We start from the raw sequence: 20,834 nt of genomic DNA, 5'->3' as shown, positions 1-20,834 counted from the left end.
CAGTGTTTCCTGATGGGAGATTCTTACAAAGGCAACCATAGTAGTTATCAAAAAGGTAGTTTGGTGAGTGAAAGCCTGAAGCATGTGAAGGCCCAGATTGTGGTAATGACTATAGTGATTTATCTGGTATCAAGACCATTCTGTTTAATTGGTTAAGCACACTGGATAAAAAGTCTTAATGCTACAGACATACTTCTTAATGTCTTAACCTCAGATGTATATGAATGGAGGGCCAAACATAGGTATTTATATTATGTTTTTGACAGAAGTTCCTGAATTAATGTGACACTGCCATGTTTGTGAAGACTTTTTTTTGTTCACTAATTATTTATAGTTGTTTGTTTTTGTATAGTTGAAAGTTTTTGTTTCTTAACAAAATTATTTGTACTTAATAAATAAATCTATAGTTCTCTCATGAAAGAGGACTCTAAACTGGCAACTGCCTTTTGATAATCTGCCTTGATCAGTAAAAGAGTGCCTTTTGATAATCTGCCTTGATCAGTAAAAAAGTGCATTTTGATAATCTGCCTTGATCAGTAAAAGAGTGCCTTTTGTATTCTGCTTGGTTTGCCACATATCTGTTGTTCCTTAAAAACAAAGCAGTGCAGTTATATATTTTTGTTCTGGTTATTTTTTTTGCACCTTTTGTAAAGCCAAAGTTTGGTATTAAAAGAAAATGACTGCTTTCATTTGTGTTTGTGATTTAATATTCGTACACATCTTAACAATAATGAAAGTGTACACTCATTGTCATTGACTGAGAGCACTTGGTCTTCCATTCTGTTTAAAAAAAATGCTATTTAGTTTTCCAGGCAATGATGATATTTTAAACAGTTCAGTTTTGTTAAAGCAAGTAGCTTGTCTTTTGTCCCATCATATCTGATGGTCCTATAGTAGTAGAGGTGCATTTCTGTAGTCATACACCAGAGGGAGGCACTGAGTCGCAGACAGATTGGCAATGAGGAAAGACAGCGAATGTAATATTGTTATATGTGCACATACACATATCTTTTAGTTAGAAGAGAAACGTGGGGCCTAGGGTCATAGATGGCTGGTTATAATGTAATTGGTCATTTCGTGCCATGTCTATGAGTGGAGTCATGTAAAAGCACACTGAAGACAGTGATTACGGTAAATGTAAGCAATTACCCAATACCAGCTGCCAACTCTTTGAAGATAAGGATATAGAGCTTGGAAAAAAACTTTTTCAAGCTAAATATCCTTGATCCCTAAAGAACCTGGGAAATGGGGTCTACACAACCAAAGGCACTCAACTGTGCAAGAATTTCAGTTTGTTTATAGATTGTGTTGGCTTTATATTTGTTTAAACCTTCCTTTCGATTTGCTGAGGTAAGATAATGGGTCAATTCACTATCACTTTGTAGTTGCAGAACATATCCTCCTTTTTCTTGTTTGATAACATCACGTACTAGATGAGCAGGTTTAACCTAAGTTGAGTCTTCCCACTAAAAGCCAAAATATTTAAGAGATTGGTGGACTGATTGCTGGGTGGTGATATCTTTGTTAAGGATGATGTTTTTATCTTAAAACACAGATGTAGACCTGAGCTTTTAGGAGCGTAAGTGTAAAACATTTGTTGTTTTGAACCACAGTCACTTTATCTAGTTGGTGCAGGCCGTTCCTGTAAACAATGTAGAAAATGCTGCTATCAGACAGATTGGTTGCCTGTTTATTTTGTTTCAAGGCGAAACGTTGCATTCCTGGAGTAAAATGTCTGCATCGTGGAGCATTAATGGGAATTCAATATGCATAAGAAAACACTTAAATGGATGTGCCTTGGGTATTACCTTGGAAGAAATGCAGGAACTGGGGGTAGTGCCCTGACACTTTTCACAAGATAACAATACAGAGACGTGTAAGACTTCAGTTACATCGGGGGGGGGGGGGGGGGGGAAGGCATGCTGAATGCCCAGGCCGAGTTCTGAGCGCTGTGAGAAACCATTATGTGACATGGTTTCTGAGAGAAAAAGAGGGGTGGGGTGGAAGACAACGGAGCGGACACTGGTGGGTCTCAGATGACCACAAAGCTCAAAGAAACCTGCAGAGCCAAATCCCTTATCACAGCCAGGCTGCTGGAACTGACCCTTTCAAAATCTTACCTTCACACTCTCAGCCAAATGTACCCCCTAGTCAACTGAGGCGACGAGATGTTGTTGAGAACTGATTATGACTCTTGCCAAAAAACCTTCCATGACAACAATATAAACAAACGAGATCAAGTCCAGCAGGCATCTTCATTACATGGGGCTTTACTGCTAAACAAGACTGAGTAGCAGATGTTCCTGAAGCAGTTTTTCCTCCAGCAATACACACAATGAGTCATATTTAGTGCATACGTATAAAGCAGATTACAGTTTTATTGACATTTTTTAAAATATATTTTTGAAAAGTGAATGTATAAGCTGAAGTAGTTTCAGCAATAATGTTTAAATGACATGTATGCAGTGCTTATAGCACATGCATTAGGATGTAAGCCCTACAAAATGTGGCTAGATTTCAAACATGTTATCGTTCTACTTGTCTGCAGCAGGATACTTGTCTGGATACTGGATATGTCGGCCATTGATCTCCATCACCTGTCCCTCTCGGTTACTTGGAAACAGCTCTCTCCGTTTCTGTCTCTGTCTCTGTCTCTGTCTCTGTCTCTGTCTCTCTCTGTCTCTCTCTCTCTCTCTCTCTCTCTCTCTCTCTCTCTCTCTCTCTATATGACTCTGCCTCTGTCTCTGCCTGTGCCTCTGCCTCTGTCGATCTCTCCCTATCTGTTTCTCACTCACTGAAATTATCTTTTCAACCTTTCCCTTCTTTAGTCCCACCCTTCACCCTTCCACTATTCAAATGGAGAATGTGCTGGTCTCCTGAGACCCTGCGTGGGAGTTTAAGTCTATGTCTGCTTCCTGCTCTGTCTCAATAGAACCTGTCCTCCTCCTCCTCCTCCTCCTCCTCCTCTCTTCGAGGCCTTTGGCAAACTTCAGCACATGCTGTCGGAAGGACGAGCCAATGAAGGCGTACAGGACCGGGTTAAGGCAGCAGTGGGTCAGAGCCAGACTCTCTGTGACCTGGGCGGCTCGGTCCAGAGCTTTGCTCACCTCACAGTGCGACACCAGTGCGTACGCCGTGTCCATGGCCCGGCAGAACTTCACCGCGTTGTAGGGCAGCTGGGTGATGACAAAGACCCCCACGACAGCCAGCAGCACTCGGATGACCCTCCACTTTCGTCCCCTTCTCTCCAGAGGCAGTCCCCCTATAGTGCACACCACTCGTGAGTAGCAGAATAGCATCACGGCCAAGGGTAGAAGGAACCCCAGCAGCACCTCTGCCACCTCCAGACAGGCTCGGGTCACGGGGGCCATTTCGTGAGAGTAGACCGCCAAACAGGCCGCCCGCCCGCTGACGGTGGTAACCACGGTAGAGAACAGCAAGTCTGGGACCCCCAGCGTGAATGCAGCGACCCAGCACAGAAGGCACACTCTGCTGCAGTAGCTGGGCCTGAAGCCCCTGCCCTGTCCCCGGTCCCGACCCACGGCGCCGGCGGTGATGGCCAGGTACCGGTCCACGCTGATGCAGGCCAGGAGCAGCATGCTGCAGGTGAAGTTGATGGTGTAGAGAGCCGAGACCAGCTTGCACAGCACTGCCCCCACCTGCCAGCCCCGAGCAGCGTCCACAGCCCAGAAAGGAAGCGTGAACAGGAGCAGCAGGTCCGCCACAGCCAGGTGGACCACCAAAGCGTCAGTCATGGTCTTCAGTCGCTTGTGGTAGGCATACACAGCCACCACCATCGCGTTGCCCGCCACCCCTACGACAAACGAGATGGAGTACACCACCGGCAGGAAGGCGCCAGCAAAAGAACGCACGTCGTCCTTCACGCACACAGTGTGGTAGTCCTCGTAGCTGACGTTGTCGCTGGTGTTGTCGTGGTAACTGTAGTCCTCGTAGTCTTCCATTTTTTGGCTGGGTTTTTCGGGGATCTGCAGTTTAAAAAACAAGTCAAGTCAGGGTCAGAAGCTCAGCGTCAGCATTCTGAGTGTAAACATTTGTAATTCCTGAGAGGAACCTCAAGCCAAGAGTGTCGAACTAATTGGTATTCTGGGGGCCTGGACCGCGTAAACAGGAATTTATGAGGTTAACCATTAAATAAACATAGGAGATGAACAACTGGTTAACATGGCTGTTTACTGCCGTTTCAGACTCATTTTGTGTGCAGAGAACTATGATGAATATTTCCTGTTATCTTGAACACTTCCTCTGAGACCCAGTTGTGTTAGCACTTATGAATGTTGCTGTAGGCACTTAGCTAGATATTTTACAGGACCTTGAATAAACCACCACTCAAAAGTTTGGAAATGCATATTTTTACATATTTATTCTAATAGGGTCTTATCTTTCAAAGGGTTTCAAATAACACGTATCAAGGCAAAGTTTATGAATGAATTAATAGGAAATTCAAGGAATGCCAACAGGGGAACCCTTGATGTTCTGGAGTTGATTCAACGGTTATAAGAATATTTTCTAGAATGTTAGGCACTCGTGAGAAGTGAGCTCATTTCAGGGATACAATTCTTTAATGAGAAGCTTCCACATTTATTCAGTTTATTTTTATGATTTTGATAATTCAAAAGTCAAATTGTTGAGTACGCTGAGTAAATAACTACGACCATAAATGGCAATTGAAGCATTCATGGCAGCCCCAGGACTCGTTAAGACAGCAGATTTGTCTGATATTGTTTCTGTGACGCCTAGCAGACTTTGGGCTCTGCAGCCCTCTGTGAGCATGTGGCTTCCAGAAGAGAGCGTTCTCAGCCAAGGGCACGGAAAGCAGTATTTATCATTCCCTACATTCTCACCCAGCTGAAATGAAAAGCAGAGTTGTGTTCCCCCCAGGGAATCGTGGCACCACTCCCACCTCCACTGAGCGAAAGGAACATCAGCTCGACAGATGGCAATTCCTCTCTGCTTTGCCTAACTGCGGCTTTCCCTGCTTAAAGCCGCTGTCCTTTACCGACCACCTAAACTATATTGACAGTTTAGGATGCTTATCTCGCCCAGATACAGGTCCCAGGTGGGTTAGTTGAGTAGACTTGATGAAGGGGCTGACAGATGAACATTTGAGCACAACAGACCCAAAACAGAACAGAACTTCAGCCTGTAAGTGATTTGCAAGAGCTTACACTGATTACTTTAGATGGATTTGTGTGATCTGTGAGGCATGCCTATATTTAAGCAGCTCCAATTTCTGAGGAGACCACTACCTCGGTAGCCTGACCCCACTTTCATGGTCATCGAAAATAATTTACGGATGTGGATTGTGGATTGTGGATTTTGGATTGTGGATACGGTAGGTTTCTGTGTGTGTGTGTGTGTGTGTGTGTGTGTGTGTGTGTGTGTGTGTGTGTGTGTGTGTGTGTGTGTGTGTGTGTGTGTGTGTGTGTGTGTGTGTGTGTGTGTGTGTGTGTGTGTGTGTGTGTGTTTGTATGTGTGTGTGTGTGTGTGTGTGCATGCAGGACGCCTGGGTCCCCTACCTTTTGGTCTTTTTCTCTGTTGGTGGTGGTATGCAGAGATGGGCTCCTCTCAGGCTGACATTCCTTGTCCTGTGAACAACAACATCAATCTGAATGCTGTCCAGGAGATATGGTAGATGTGTGTGTGTGAGAGAGAGAGAGAGAGAAACAGAGTTGGGTGGGGTTTAATTTGCAGTCACTACCCAAAATGCATATGCATTTAACCAAATGAGGATATTCAACAACACGTTCAGTGCCCAGATTCCAGTTTAAGGCCTTAAGGGTAAGGTGGTTCAGTTTTTAGTTTTCATGTAATCATGGGTACTTACATAACTCTAAAATCAGTTGTTCATACAAGAAAATAACAATTAAGAGAATAACAACGCTCTGATTTATAACAGGGGAAACAGCAGGCTAGTCATATGTCTTTTCTATGTCTATTTGTTGTCCTACCCTGTTCTGCTCTATGTCTAGGTATACTCAATTTTTACTTTGAAATTAGTTTTAGAGTATACAATGTGTAGTTTACAGGAGGTTTTACGAAGGCGAATACTAAAACATTACCAGAATTATGTACAGTATTTAGATGACAATACCTTATATGCTTGGTTACTGACTTGAACAAAACCATTGTATCACCGACTACAAATAAATGGACAAACAGCAACACGGAACAATAGCAAAAAAACAACAGGCTCTGGATAAACTAAAAACACGTATGGAAACATAGAAAAGCAGGAAGTGGGTTTTCTCAAATGATTAAATGAGAGTTCTTCCCAAACATGAGAAAGAGTTATTTTCAGTCATCTTTTAAATGTATTTAATCACAGAACATTTTGAAAGAAAAAAATCTTGAATTTTTCAGTCATCTAATATTCACTTCACCGGCCATTTTCAGGTAAATTAATTTGGGGGCATCGACCATGCCTTTATTGTATGAGCTTTAAAGGAACTTTTGTAATTGTTTTACTGTACTTATCCTTAATGGCTCAAACGGTCAAGTTGCAAGCTGTTTCCATTTTAAATGGCATAAGTTTTGCAGTGAACACTGGTTTTGTAAATATTTCCACTTGTGTTTCCAAATATCAAGCATGTGTGCTCCACCCAAAATACGAGGCACACGAGGCTTAAGGAATCTCCCTTGTATTTTCTGTGACCTCAAATTAAACCAACCTACCAGCCTTTCAAAAACAGACACCTCTTAAAACATATTTGAAGCATGAGTCAGATGGGCCCTTACCACACTGCATTAGAGAGGTACTCAGACATGCCCAGATATATTTAACATACCTTGAAACTGCTTATTTTAATTCACCTAAATGCCAACCTTAAACACACTGCAAATGACAAAACTGATGATAACAGTAATTCAATCTACAGCTACAAACTGTTTGCAGCTAGAAAGGACTGTATTCTTGACTCTTTATTTTGACTCTCACTGTATTCCTTCTCACCTAAAAGTAGTATATACTGCCACCTTGTGGTAGCCATTCTGATCACTCATGAAAGCAACTGCAAGGCTTTGCTGTTTGCTCATGTTTTCCTGTTCTGATTCCAAGGTCATAATGGCCTCTCCAATCTACTGAGATGGCTTCTGAAACAGGTATGTACAAGGAAACCAGCATGACTCTACAATCAGTCCCATGCCTGGATTAATTATAGAGGGTGTAGGGCTTGAAAGACATACGACCGGTGATAACTCGTAGGATAGGAGGTTATTTTATTTTTTTTTAACATCTTTATTGAGTACAGTTTTGAGTGGGCTCTGGATAGTGAAACATATGTCTTTCTGGTTTATTTGTTGTATTTTAAAGTTTGACCGTATGTTTTGCATCATCTAAGAGTGTTTTAGCATACAGTTCATGAATCTGTGCCACTGCTGTCACATGTTGATCAGTGACAAAAAAGAGAACAGGTAAAAAAAAAAACATAATTTGCGTTGTATGGTTATTTTTCCCTCTGTGATGTGGGCAACCTGGGAGAAAAAAAATTGTTTAACATAGAGCAAAATTCTGGCAAACCATATTAAAATCTCTACAGACCAAAATAGTTTAACATAGAGCAAAATTCTGGCAAACCATATTCAAATCTCTACAGTCCAGTGCCTAAATGCTAAATGTAAAGCCAGCCGCGGTACCACGCTGACTCTTCTTATCTCCCCATCCATAAATGCAAAGCAGGACTTAGCAGAAGGGGTGGACTGAGGAAGTCTAGCATGATCCCCTGCAGTGACTCTATGATCTGAATGGAATGGGTTCTTTAACTTCAAATGTCTCCTGTCCGGCGTTCACAGCGAAGGGTTAGGGGCCTGAAAGAGAGAAGGGATTTGAATTCAGTCTATTATTATTTGATAGCTTCGTAGTGCCACTATATTTACTATGGAACTTGCCTATACGCTGTCATTTAGTTGTATGGTTCTTCCATTTCAAATATAAAACAGAATTTTTCATTCAGTAGCTGCCAAACAAACCCAAACAATACTTCTAGAAGAGTCAAAGAATGACAGAAAATGGACTTGATAACACATCCCAGAACAATCTATCTGATAAAGCACGTCACCATTACCATTTTATGAGAAGAAAGAATGAAATGATGCAATTCCTCCAAAGTCTTATTTCTACCACTTATCTTCAGTTATTTATTCCACTGTCAGATGCAGTTTTTCATCCATCTCCCCGTTTCTGATATTTAAATTTTCTTCCAATATGGTAGAATTAGAAACTTGACGGAAATAATATACACTATATCTGTAAACATGTTGAGGCATTATACCTGAAACACTGACTTTCCAAAATGTCCATATTTCATTATACATTATAGTACATTTAATCCTGATATATTTAACAATCACTAGAAATTCTATTCTGTACCAAATAGCCTACGGAAATGTAGTCAGTTACTCAATGTGTGTCTATCAAACACCTCATAATGTGTGTCTGTTTAATAGGAGTTGCACTTGAGTGAAGGAGGAGTTCCTTGCCTGCTATGAGGCATTTGGGATCAGCAAGAAGGCAGCCTTGTCAGCGTTCCTCTCGGCTTTCCTCTCGGCGTTCCTCTCGGCGTTCCTCTCGGCTCCAGAACTGTGACCTCAGAAGTAACACAGTTTGGTGTGATTACTGGGCTGTGTGTTGCCACGTTGAAAAGAGACCACGTTCATTTTAGGGTATCAAATATTAGTTTGAGTTAAGCCTTATCGCCGGTGTTTTCACCCCATCCCGACGCACCTGGGAGGCAAATTGGGATTAATGTCTGCTTTGATCGTCTTTGCAAAATGTTATCCTTTTAATTGGTTGTCATATTACCAATTAGTCATCGTCTGGCTTTCGTAGTTATAAATATAAAATGGGTCCTCACGCTTAGCAAGGAGTAGGAGCCTGGGTTGGGTCTCTTCTTCTTCTTCTTTTTCTGATCTGTTTGCCGTCTAATCCTGAGGCTCTGTGAGAAATAAACACAATATCAAGAAATAAACACAATATCAAGAAAATTTAATAAAAATATAAAATATAAAATGGATACAAATTCAAACTGCCATGACAGGCAGGGTATTGGGAAATCCTACTAATCTCAACCTAACTGCATGCCTTCATTACTTCTGCTTTCCATGCACATCACTGAGAAAATAGGGCTGCTCTAGTGGTCTGGTATGTGGGATCAGAAGTGGAAGAGTACAGGGTAATAACTTATTTCATTCTTGAGAATACACTGAGGGTAGCCCCCATTTTCAATGGTGCCGATATTACGAATACAAAAAAACATAATAAATAACACAATTAAACATAGTAAACAAAACAAAAACAATTAAAACAGACAAAACAGTTACAAATTGAGGCAGGGAATTTTGTGATCATAGATTTAAACTGCCTGGGGAAAAGAAGGGAATTGGTTTTTATAATACCATTTCAGTGATGACAGGATTCCACAGGGAGCTCTTCCGTGTTAGCTGAACCTCTGGAAGCTGGGGAAATAAAGATAATGGAGTGCCGTCCATCTAAAGGTCACGCTCAAAGTCAACATGAACCCTCTTTTCTGAGGGCGGTCAGCTGAATATGGGCCAGTAACGGGTCTTCACAACCAAGGTTCGAAGGTCAATGGCATTTGAAATGTTTTACTGGATGTGTCATAATGTATAGTCATACATTGTGCACAATGGGTTCTCCACTGAAATCTGTCGTACAGCTGTGTCTACTGCCTAATACTGCTAGCCAAAATACTGGTGCATGCATTCAAACAAGCATTTTAGCCATCCCCATATATCTTTTCATTTTCTTCCATTGTAAGGCTATTGGGCACTTTGCTGTAACAGTGTGAACTCTATATGTAAATAGTAAATTCATTGATTTACTGTAATGTGCATTATGCCAGTAACAATACCTTAACATGTGCTATTTGTTTTACCAGTGATTCTCCCTATTGTATAATTCAAAAAAATGGCATGATCCCAAAAATTACAACAACAACAACAACAACAACAACAACAACAACAACAACAACAAAGAGACATGTCAGGTTTGTCTGTAACAAATAAAAAACATCTGCACCCCTTACCACATCTGTGCTCACATCTGCAGTCTCCCAGCTCCCCTGGCTGTCTGTGGTCAGAGAGGAGTCTTGTGGTGACCATTGAGGGGTCGATGCCACCAGGTAGAACAGCAGACAAAGCAGCCCGCAGACCAGCGGTCCATCCATGCTGAGGCGGGGCAGTATGGAGGGGCAGTATGGAGGGGCAGTGTGGAGGGGCAGTATGGAGGGGCAGTATGGAGGGGCAGTATGGAGCTGCAGACCGTCAGAGCCTCAGGTTTTATAGGGAGGATCAGGCTGTACACACTCGGGTGATATTTCCACATTTCTCTCCCAAATACATCAGGCCAGTCAGAGCCACGAATAGTATGAATTATGGCGTTTTACCGTCAGTGTTCTCACAAATTTTAGGGGTGCTCGGAAATTGGTTAATGTTTTGAACAGATGGGAGCTATGCTGACTTGTCCATGGAAAAGTCAGTGGAAATTATTCTTCACCCTGGCAAGCTAGACCACAAGCCTTATTTTGATGATGAATACGGCTGGCTGAAAACGGCCTATTCTGGTTTATTCTATCTCGGATGTCCTCAAAGTTAACACATATGGCAGGCTTTAAAAAAGAATAAAATGTTTGTTTAAAAAGGTTAAACCCCCTTGAAAGACCAGGAAGAGGTAGTCTCATTTGTCCCAGTCTGACTTGAATAAAATGCTTAGTCAGCAGTAACTGACTGCCATCCATGATGTAGCTACATACACAATAATGACAAATCTGGATATTTCTATTCACATATTGTAGCATAATAAGACTAAGGCAGAAAAAGAAGTGCCATACATCAGCATATTTTCCACCAAAGATGTATTGGCCAAAACCGAATGCAGAAAGAGATGACATTCAGGTTGATCCAGGTGTCCAAATTCATCAACATAAACATAGCTCTCAACCCCCCCCCCATATCTTCTGCATTCCTCATCCATGCAGGCAGTTGCAGTAGCACGCAGCTCACGGCTGCTCTTGTGTTATTCACATCAGGTTCTTTCCTTCTATCCCATATCCTCAGTATATCTACACACAAAGTCACCACTAGCCTCGTGTTTTGCAAATTAATACCTTTCCATGTCCACCGTCTCCTATTGATCCAGTGCTCAGCTGAACAGGCTTTCATTCCCCCGTTTGGTTCTGCTGGGTTCTGGATGCATCCACTGCACCAGATAGACTACAGTTTGCTCCCAGAAGAATTTACAGTAAAAAACGCCATGTAAAGGATGCGATTTTAACCTCATTAATGTCAAATTCAATAGTTGCATGAGACAAAATACACTGTTGCAGTAGAAGATTAAGATTATTCTTTCGCATGTAGGTTATGGTATTCCTTTATGTCTGAAGAACAAAGAGCTGGCCTCTTCTGCTCCCAGAAGTCACATGGCAGAAAGGGTCAGAGTGTCTTCTAGATCTCAGCAAGGTGTAACCTGTATATTTTTCATTTCAGTACCAAGCTCCCGTATGTGTACCATTAGAGAAAGTTATATTATTTCAGTCGTGATTCATGGAATCTAAAAGCGGGGAAAACACTTTATTATTTTCCAGGCTCCAAATCACATACCCTGATTTAGTTTGTGTGAAGTCATGTGGCTGAGGGCATTTATTTAAAAATAGGTCTTACAAGCTACAATTATGTGTCAACAAATGTAATAGTTTTGAACACACAAAATAAGCACTTAGCGCTCATGGCGAACACTGTCAAGAACCCACTGCCATATTGCCCTCATTTTAGACTGTAATCTCGTCTGACTCATTCAGTAATCAGGAATTGCTTGACCCTGCTTTTGATCAGCTTTAACCAAACCTTTCACTAGCTAACTTTGAGGATGAGGCAGATGGATGGAGGATGAGGCAGATGGATGGAGGATGAGGCAGATGGATAGAGGATGAGGCAGATGGATGGAGGATGAGGCAGATGGATGGAGGATGAGGCAGATGGATGGAGGATGAGGCAGATGGATGGAGGATGAGGCAGATGGATGGAGGATGGGGCAGATGGATGGAGGATGAGGCAGATGGATGGAGGATGAGGCAGATGGATGGAGGATGGGGCAGATGGATGGAGGATGGGGCAGATGGATGGAGGATGAGGCAGATGGATGGAGGATGAGGCAGATGGATGGAGGATGAGGCAGATGGATGGAGGATGAAGCGGGTGGATGGAGGATGGGGCAGATGGATGGAGGATGAGGCAGATGGATGGAGGATGAGGCAGATGGATGGAGGATGAGGCAGATGGATGGAGGATAAGGCAGATGGATGGAGGATGAAGCAGAGTTCAAACAAATGGTGGGACTTTGCGTGAGACGTAAATCTAGACGTGAATATAAAATCAACACAAAACCCGCAGCACTATTTGAAAATATGTATATTCTGCAACTCTGAAAAACTGGAGCAATTGTTCACAATGTATTTGATTGCATTTGATTGCACATAAAAACACTGGTTTTAGGCTTCTAATCAATCAGAGGTAAATTCATTAAGCAATCACTTCACAGCATATACTTATCCTCCAGTCATTCTCTTTTCACTTTCAGCCAGCCATATAACTGCACGGCATGAGAGCACATTTATGAAATATCTCTCACCTCTGCTGAAGTGCAGTAAGGGCAATTTAAAAATCAAAATCACACCCAACACCCTGTACACCTGCTAAAAAAAATATAAAGCAGGTGAGAAAGCTTCCTTCACTTTATAATGGCAGTGGTTGTGATGTGGGGTTCAACAAGCTTTCAAACAGCCGAGTAATCCGTTTGCTCCCAGCTCCATACATACGGAGCACAGCGCAAAAGGAATGTGTGGTACGTGTGACTGGCACCACCGTGTGTGAAGGAGATTGTGAGCTGTGCTGGGCGGAGGACTGAGTGCACTTTGGCCCTTTACCACCGCCATTGTTCTCAGCAGCTGACCAGGCTTAAGACGTGAGCAGGCTTACAGACCATCACTCATTCAGCTCCATCCACCGAGCCATTTTATTTGACAGAGCGCCACCCCCTCCATTGAGGGAAGAATTACTTGAAGAGATGTATGGGTGCTTTTTCACACACACGTGGACCCCTTATGGTAAACCCATGAAGCACAGACCCTTTGAGTCATCACAGCTTTGTAACTAACTGAAGGTTTAGACATGAAGACCCTTCAAGGGGAAGACCAAAAACATCTACTGTGTATTGTGGTTGTAGCAGTGCCAAGTAGCATCGTTCCCCCAAAAATGCACTGTAATGGTGTAAAAGCAATCACAGCATATTAACCTAGTTATGGAAGATTACCTACAATACAGTAGCCATGTTTGTTCAGTCTTACCTCTGACATCAACTGTAGTCATGTGCTAGGTCCTTGCATTCCAAAAGTGTCTTTGGTTTGTGGACCTCCGTCACAAAGAGTATATTTTTCTAGAAAAAAGGTGATTTCTGACTCAAGGACAGCTTACTATGTGAGTAAGGGGGTGAACGAAGCTTAGGGAAAGAGGCACATGAACTTTGCTAAGAAAAATACTGTGACCATAGCAGTTAATGTTTACATACCCAGACTAGCTACGTATGTTTAAATTAGGCCCAGATTGTGACATGGTTTTTGATCTCATTAAAACACAGAAGACTGAAATTATTTTGAGGAAGCTCTGGTTTTACAAGGGTCAGCTGTAGAGAGTAAAGATGTATAAGTATACATTTATATGAAAAAGGGACCTTCTAGAACTTGCACAAACTAACGACTAGTTTCAGAGATGTGAGATGCCGTGCAGGATTGGCCCCAGCCATTTGTTTCCCAAAAAGTACATTTATATTCAGTCATAGCCTCAAAGTAATTTTCATTACAGCACCTCTATGTCAAAGGGATATTTTACTGCAGACTGAGATTTTTGCTCCATGGTACCGTGTTCAACTTTGTGCAAGCAGTTCCTGATTGGCTGTGACCACAGGGAAGTAGTGTAGCCTATACCTAGCAGGTCAATGTCTTAAAATAAACCTTTTCAGGAAGTTTGCCTTGGAGATGAAGGGGTTTATATATGCTGTAAAACACAAGTGTATTTGTAACAGGAATGAAGCAGAGTACTGTAGATCAGCTTAACAGACAAAATAGCTCACAGTATAGTTTAACTTCAAGTGCGATTATACCATAGCACATATAAAACCAGACTACTACCATATTTCAGATATTGATACATTAATGACTCAATCCTAGCAATCCTAGTCTTTTACATTCCACAGAGGAACATAATGATGTCTCTGATAGCGGCAGGTGGGCTAATTAATAAACACAAATCAGGGTACAGATTCGTTTATTATTTAACATTCGTCTATGTAGTTCGGCTATAAGTGCCTCCTAAATTACAAAACAAGATAATTAAATTAAAGACATCCAAAAATAATTCTAGAGGGCCACAAAACAAGGGAAAAAACTTTACAGTTAGTTCTTAACAGGTTTAGACGCTTTCCACTACAGTCTACCACTCTTTAAATCCTCAGGCATCCTTTCACATTACCCTTCCGATGTTCAGTTTATGGGAAGTCGTTCGGCAAGGCAGATGTGGTCCCCCAAGGGTAACGTGGTACCATTGAAGTCTAGGTTGGCTGCCTTGCTAGTTGGTCAGGTGCGCTGACTTATATACAAATCTGGGTGAGAAGCCAAGCACCACACTTGTGATTGTGCTCCAACTGTCCAGGTCGTCTAGGCGAATGCTGAACATCTGGGTTTATAATGACTAAAGGGAACGTGGATGTAACCGACTAGACGATCGTTACATCGTGGCTTTTTGTGGGTCGTTAACGCACAACTGTCCATTGACAGAACGCGCGGATCGGATCGATTTGCAAGCTGCTAAGGAGGGCACTAGGTAAGATACACGTTTGTTTAGGCTACCTTTATTATTTACGCTTTAACTCGTCTTCCAATCATGACCAAACTCCAACGTGGTTGCCACCTGAACGTCTCTCTTGTCATTGTCGTGGGACGTGTGTAATAAGGTGCTCTTCTATATGATTATCGACTTACAAGGCTACATTAAAATACATTACCTTGCTACCTCCACCGGCAGTATGTCTTTCAACTGTCAGACGAAATAGTCCTTTGTGTTACATTACGATATAAGGATGTTTTGAATGTATAATGCCCTCTCAGTCATCACCTTCGGCGTCATCCTAGGCAATGCTATCTGCAGTACGCTCGTCTGTGTGTGTCTGTGTGTGTGTGTGTGTGTGTGTGTGTGTGAAAGAGGCAGAGGAGAATGATTCATTATGCTGTGGCTGTTTGTATTGACTGCCACAGTGAGTCATTCAAGCTGTGTTGGAGCTGTTTTGCTTTGAGAGAATTTGGGGTGTCTTTAAAAGCAGACAGCTGTTCTTTTTATTTTCATGTTTGCAAAAAGTGGCGGAAGCTACAACAGTGGATACAATTTCATGTTACTGTACGCTCCGTTGATGAACGATATTTGCTCTTTGCTGACGTTGTTGGCTCAACAGATTCTGATCATTTCACTGAACAGGCTGCCAATTTTTCCGTGAAAGTGACAGATCAGTTGCTGCTTGCAATCCACTTGCTACAGACTGATTAGCACCCTTATGTAAGTGCCATTTTTGCACTTGCACAATGTTTTTCTTTGGGGGGAATTAATTAATCGATGTGGGGGAGAAACTGTAATCTTATATAGGTGTCTAGTGGAAGCATATTCGTCACACCTGCCTGAATCAAATTGAATGATAGAAGATTTGGTCTTACCCTATTTACAATGCATTCTAAAAAAACCTGAATATTTGACTTCTGCTTATCCTCTTGTAACAGACTGTTCATTTAGCTTTTTGTTGAAAATAACAACAGAAAAAGTCTGCTTGGTTGTCTGTTCTTTTTCCGGACTCTGACGTGGCCCAGCATCAGTCAGGCCTTGTTGAGCCATTTTGGCTCTACTGTTGATAACTACTTCTGTAGTCTACTTAAGCCTATACTTTGGAGTTTATTCTATATTTTTTACAATTGCTTTTTATATATATAAAAAAAACTAAACAAAACGCTGAATGAACATCAGTAGTCATCACCATTAGTACAATCTGTTTGTCTAACACTTTGGACTTCTCTCATATACATCATATTGTATTGATAGTGTCTTGATGTCCTAGAGTATTAATTAGTACTGGCAACCCTGTCTAGTTACAACATCAGTCCAATCTACTACACACATGGTCACTAGACAAACACCTTCCTAATGCCCCTTTCAGATGATCCCACTAATGTACCCTCTGTGGTCTGGTTGATATATAAAAGGCCTTCCATGTTTTTGTGAATGAGCATAAAGTGGCTTGTCACTGTGTTTCTGCAAACCTATTTCCATTCTCTCTCCCCCCTGGGTCGGGTTGTGCCGGGTTGTGCCGGGTCAGGTCAGAGGACACAGAGATGGGCCGCAAGTTGGACTTGTCGGGTCTGTCGGAGGCGGAGGCGCAGCACGTGCTGCAGGTGGTGCAGAGGGACATGAAGCTGAGGGAGAAGGAGGAGTCGCGCCTCAGGTGAGTCATCCTCTCTGGCCTCATCCTGTGTGTGTGTGTGTCTGTGTGTGTGTGTGTGTGTGTGTCTGTGTGTGTGTGTGTGTGTGTGTGTGTGTCTGTGTGTGTGTGTCTGTGTGTCTGTGTGTGTGTGTGTGTGTGTGTGTGTGTGTGTGTGTGTGTGTGTGTGTGTTTGTGTGTGTTTGTTTGTGTGTGTTTCTGGCCTCATCCCCCCCCTCTCCCATCTGAACGCTCTGTGTCCAGCTGTCACATTCTGTGTGTGGGAAGAGGAGACCATGTTGGTCCTTTCCTCATTATCATTATCATTCATGCTCTCCGTTTGGAGTCGAATCTAGTCGCCATGGTGTTTGCAAATGACTTATCCAAATTGCAGCATCACCTGCCTGCAGTAACATCATTTAGTAGCGACATGTCTCTGTCTTCACTGCACCGTCGTCAGTCTAAACATGCATGTTTTTAATGGGTGCAGGCATTGCATTCTAGAGCGCAGGATATTTCCCATGCCCCCCCCTTGATTAGTATGTCCTCCAAACAAGGGGGCAGGAAGACCTTCCCTTTCCTGTTTAACATTGAGTCATTTCCCATGATCCTCTTTGCAAATGGCTCCAAGAACAGCCATTGTTAATTTCAGATGCATATTCCGACTCCAGCCTGTGGAGTCACAATGCAGAGAAATGTGCAGCATTGAGCATTCACAGTGAGCACTGGATGCATAGCTGACCAGTGAATCCCTCGGATGGGGTTTTGCAATGAGGCAGTTGTCCGGGGGACACACATAATTGGAGGAAATGGTGACTTGTTTAAGTGCCTCCGAAATAGAACTAGCTGTGGTAGCGGAATTTGTGGAGGATCACTTGTGTACGTCTAGGAGGCAAAAGAGTAAATTGGCTGATTCGAGTCCCTGATGAATATTTGGCCAAATATGACACAATGTCCTTTTCTTTGTTTGACCTGTGGATGGGGTATATAATCCTTAAGCAAATAAGCCTGCATTGTTTTTCCCCTCTTATGAAATGGGTTTATTTTGTGTCTGCTAAAAATTGGATTTTGGGCAGGGTGTTAGGCTCGTGTAAGTTAAAACTAGACGAGACAAAAGGAGAGACGCAGACCAGTAAACAAATCCATGAACAGCTGTAAATAGTAGCTCTTTAAATATGCAGAGGAAACCCCAGGTGCAGAAATCTATAATCCGTCGTGAACAAGAGCCTTTATAAAGAGGCAGTCAGTCTTGCATTTGACCAATGCCGCTATTTCCTCCTCAATAAGCTGCCTCTTTCCTTTTCAGACTCAGGTCTTGTGATGTTGGCTTTCAGCTCAAATGTGAACCGCTGTTACGCATAAATACACTTCTGTGTTTTAATTGTAAACACTGATAACATGTACTCGTTACAACTTCCACCACTGGCATTACATTGACACCTTATTTTTCGTTAGGTATTTGACCTCGCTGACAATTACTTGATTAGTTAGTTATTAACACACTCTCAAAGTTATTCCATAGCTTCATGCCGTATGTCAACTAAACAGTAGTCCAGTGGTACTGGGTTATTCTCATTAGCGGTGAAATGGATTTAGTTTTGCAGTGGTAGGTATCAGACTGTGGGTGCTGGTCAGATCAAAATCACTTTGGTTAGAAACCTTTCAAGCAGTGCGCAAACAATGCTGTACCACTGGACCAGACGTTACTCAAATGGCCTCAAACAAAGCAACATAGCCCAGGTTTTAATCCCTCGACAAACACTATTAGTAATTCCCCTCAGAAAAAGCATTCCAAGTTTGGTAAGTCCTTAATGACGGTGTTGACCACGTTTCCCGGCATCTCTGATAGCAAGCGGTGGCTAACTCGCTGGCAGCAGCTTGTTGATCTTCCTGCTCAGTTCCCGTTAACTGTGTGTATAAGGTCATCTGAGCCTCTGCCAGAATTGTAAAACACGTCCCGAGTGCTTAGTGGTTTTGTCTTTGCTGCACTGATATCAAGCAAGCTGTCAGCACTGGCACAGAAAACGCTTTTAACCCGCAGAGGGGAACGTGGCTTCTCAGAAGTGCATTTTTCGGGTTGCCAGACATCAGTGTTTTTTTTTTTTTTGTCATTCAGCCGAGCCCTTTTCATCACGAGCTTTAACTGCCTAAAAACGCTCTGTTCCAACCTTCCCACAGACTTACTGTATCTATTGATCTCTCTGTGTTGGATCCTGCCATCTCATGCAATCTGCATAACTCTATGTGAAATGTTTTCACATTTTGACTTTAAAGCCACACAGTTGTCTGTCTGTGATGTACAGTACCGCCTTGTGGGATTAAAACGTCCAGATTCAGAGAGAAGGCGGCTGGTATGTGACCTTTCCTCGCTGGACAAGTGTGGCAGGTCTAAAGGAGCTCATTTGATGCAAGCTGTGTTTTTGGGATTTCTCTCCTCGCGCTCTCCTCTTTTTCCCAAGTGTACGTCGGCTTCATGCATCGAGCTTTTCAATTTCCTGCCTGACACTTAAGGAGTGCCAGAGAATATAAAACAGGGATGAGAGAGATCCGTCTGATTATGGGGGGGGGGGGGGAGTAGAAAGGAAACTCCTCGTAATCTGACTGGAGCACAGCTTTATTGAAGAGGTTCTCAGCCTGATGCCGTATACGAGATACAGTAACAGCTTTGTGACCCATCATCTTCTTTCCTTGACGCTTTATCAGTATCAGTGCCTGATATTTGTGATTGTAGTCAATTTCCTTGTGCTCCCAAACATACTCTTCAAAGATCCTACCCAAAGGCTTTGCCCAGCAGGTTCAGTCAGCTCCATGAAAACAGATGACAGCGCAAGCTGTAATTGAAGTACTGTATATCCAAAACGGGTGGAGTTATTAGCAGAAATTGTGTTTGCATCACAAGTGTGTGTGTGTTGGATGTCTGGGCAGAACGGTGGTGTCCCAAGGCTGCGTGGGTGTGTAAGTACACACTTTTTAGTATGCACAGATGGCGGGACGTGGCGTGACCGGCACGGTTCCAGTTGTCTATTGTGAGCGCCGCAGAGCTAAGCTGCACTTTTTGTTTTCGGGGCCGCACAAAACGAAGTGATCACACACGGTCGTAGTTATTTGGCGAGTTAAGTTGCGAGTTTCGAGTTTAACACGCGGTGGGGATTACTGACTCGCGTGTGCAGTGTGTGGGGGGACATGGAGTCGGAAGTGTGATCAGATGATGCAGTGTCCATCCGCTGATGAGTGTCCATTGCCATTAGTGCTAAGCGCTGATGCACAGATAAGACTTAAAACGGGTCAGTGGTCACACATATGTCCGATATGGACCCGAAGCAGCCAAAGGGCCGCGGTCACGGCGAAGGACAGTATTTCCAAAAGTGATAGCCAGCTGCCGTTCTGGAAGGCTTTCAGCAGCAACTGTCCAGAGTGAAGTGCACACTGTTTTTTAAATGAGGTTTATGCAAAAATGTATCCATTATGCAGACCCCACAGACCCCGCGGAGCCACAGAGGGCAATGCCGAACAGATTCTAATGTGCCTCTCGCATTATCAGCCTGAGCAGGGCTTCTCTGCTGGAGAGAAATTAGTCTCTCACACACACACACACACACACACACACACACACAGCAGAGTACAAGGGCCAGTAGCCAGCACTGGCACTGGCTGTTTTTAATCCTCTTTTCAACTCAGATCTTTACAACAGTGATTGATTGATTTGTTTAATGATTTAATTTAATGATAGGTTCCTAAAAGCATTAGGACTTGTCATTATTCACTGCAAAGGGAATACGCTTCACCAGTTCATAATTAGCTTCATTCAACAATGCTTTTGGGGGCTAAACTAATCTCTTTGTTGTGCAGTGGTAAATACCCAGGCCCAGATGTGTTTTGCTTCTTGAGTTTTACTCGACCCATTATTCAAACAGCCTGCAGAAATGTGCTTCAAATTTCAGACTCAATTGGGTTTTGTTTTTTTAACGAGCAAACTTGGACATAAATCAATGCTAACCCACGTTTATAGGGTCGTCAACATAGTTTTATCATCACGCAATTCTTTCAGTTTTCTTTTACCAGGCTGAATGTTTGTAGAGGGTAAATGTCAGATGTTACGTAGGCACAGGACAAGGTAAGCACGGAGGAGAAATACTGTACTGGCACTCTCAAATAAGCCAGTGTGTATGTGTGTGACTGTGTGCGTATGTGTGTGTCTGTGTGCATGTGTTTGCATGTGTTTGTGTCTGTGTGCATGTGTTTGCGTGTGTCTGTGTGTTTGTGTCTGTGTGTGTGTGTGTTTGTGTTTTTG

At 42.7% G+C, this 20,834-nt stretch overlaps 3 protein-coding genes across 3 annotated transcripts in view; 1 reads left to right on the top strand and 2 right to left on the bottom strand.

The window, feature by feature from the left end:
* Window positions 1-2,852: 2,852 nt before the first annotated feature.
* Window positions 2,853-5,659, bottom strand: ackr4a (atypical chemokine receptor 4a; the record flags this gene model as incomplete). Its single annotated transcript, XM_080859521.1, is given in 3 exon segments — window positions 2,853-3,967; window positions 3,970-3,986; window positions 5,538-5,659. Coding segments are annotated over 3 exon segments (1,254 nt in total), but the record flags the coding sequence as incomplete, so codon positions are not given.
* A 1,611-nt stretch (window positions 5,660-7,270) lies between these two features.
* On the bottom strand, window positions 7,271-10,252 carry LOC308382004 (uncharacterized protein). Its single transcript, XM_080859684.1, has 5 exons — window positions 10,062-10,252; window positions 9,412-9,471; window positions 8,871-8,951; window positions 8,497-8,596; window positions 7,271-7,824 (listed from the first exon to the last, which is right to left on the bottom strand). Exons 1-4 carry the CDS (start codon window positions 10,200-10,202, stop codon window positions 8,537-8,539), a joined length of 342 nt encoding a protein of 113 aa, XP_080715810.1. The 5' UTR covers window positions 10,203-10,252; the 3' UTR covers window positions 7,271-7,824; window positions 8,497-8,536.
* Window positions 10,253-16,457: 6,205 nt separating this feature from the next.
* myripa (myosin VIIA and Rab interacting protein a) overlaps window positions 16,458-20,834 on the top strand; it is a gene marked incomplete at its 5' end in the record, with an annotated part of 34,691 nt that continues 30,314 nt past the window's right edge. Inside the window, one exon of the mRNA XM_080859218.1 lies at window positions 16,458-16,567. Coding sequence (XP_080715344.1) covers window positions 16,458-16,567 — 110 coding nt within the window. The remainder of the gene's footprint in view (window positions 16,568-20,834) is intronic.

The sequence above is a fragment of the Sprattus sprattus genome (assembly GCF_963457725.1).
Source record: "Sprattus sprattus genome assembly, chromosome: 20".
NCBI lineage: Eukaryota > Metazoa > Chordata > Actinopteri > Clupeiformes > Clupeidae > Sprattus > Sprattus sprattus.
The sequence above is the reverse complement of the archived record's forward strand: the minus strand, read 5'-3'. Positions and strand labels throughout refer to the sequence as shown.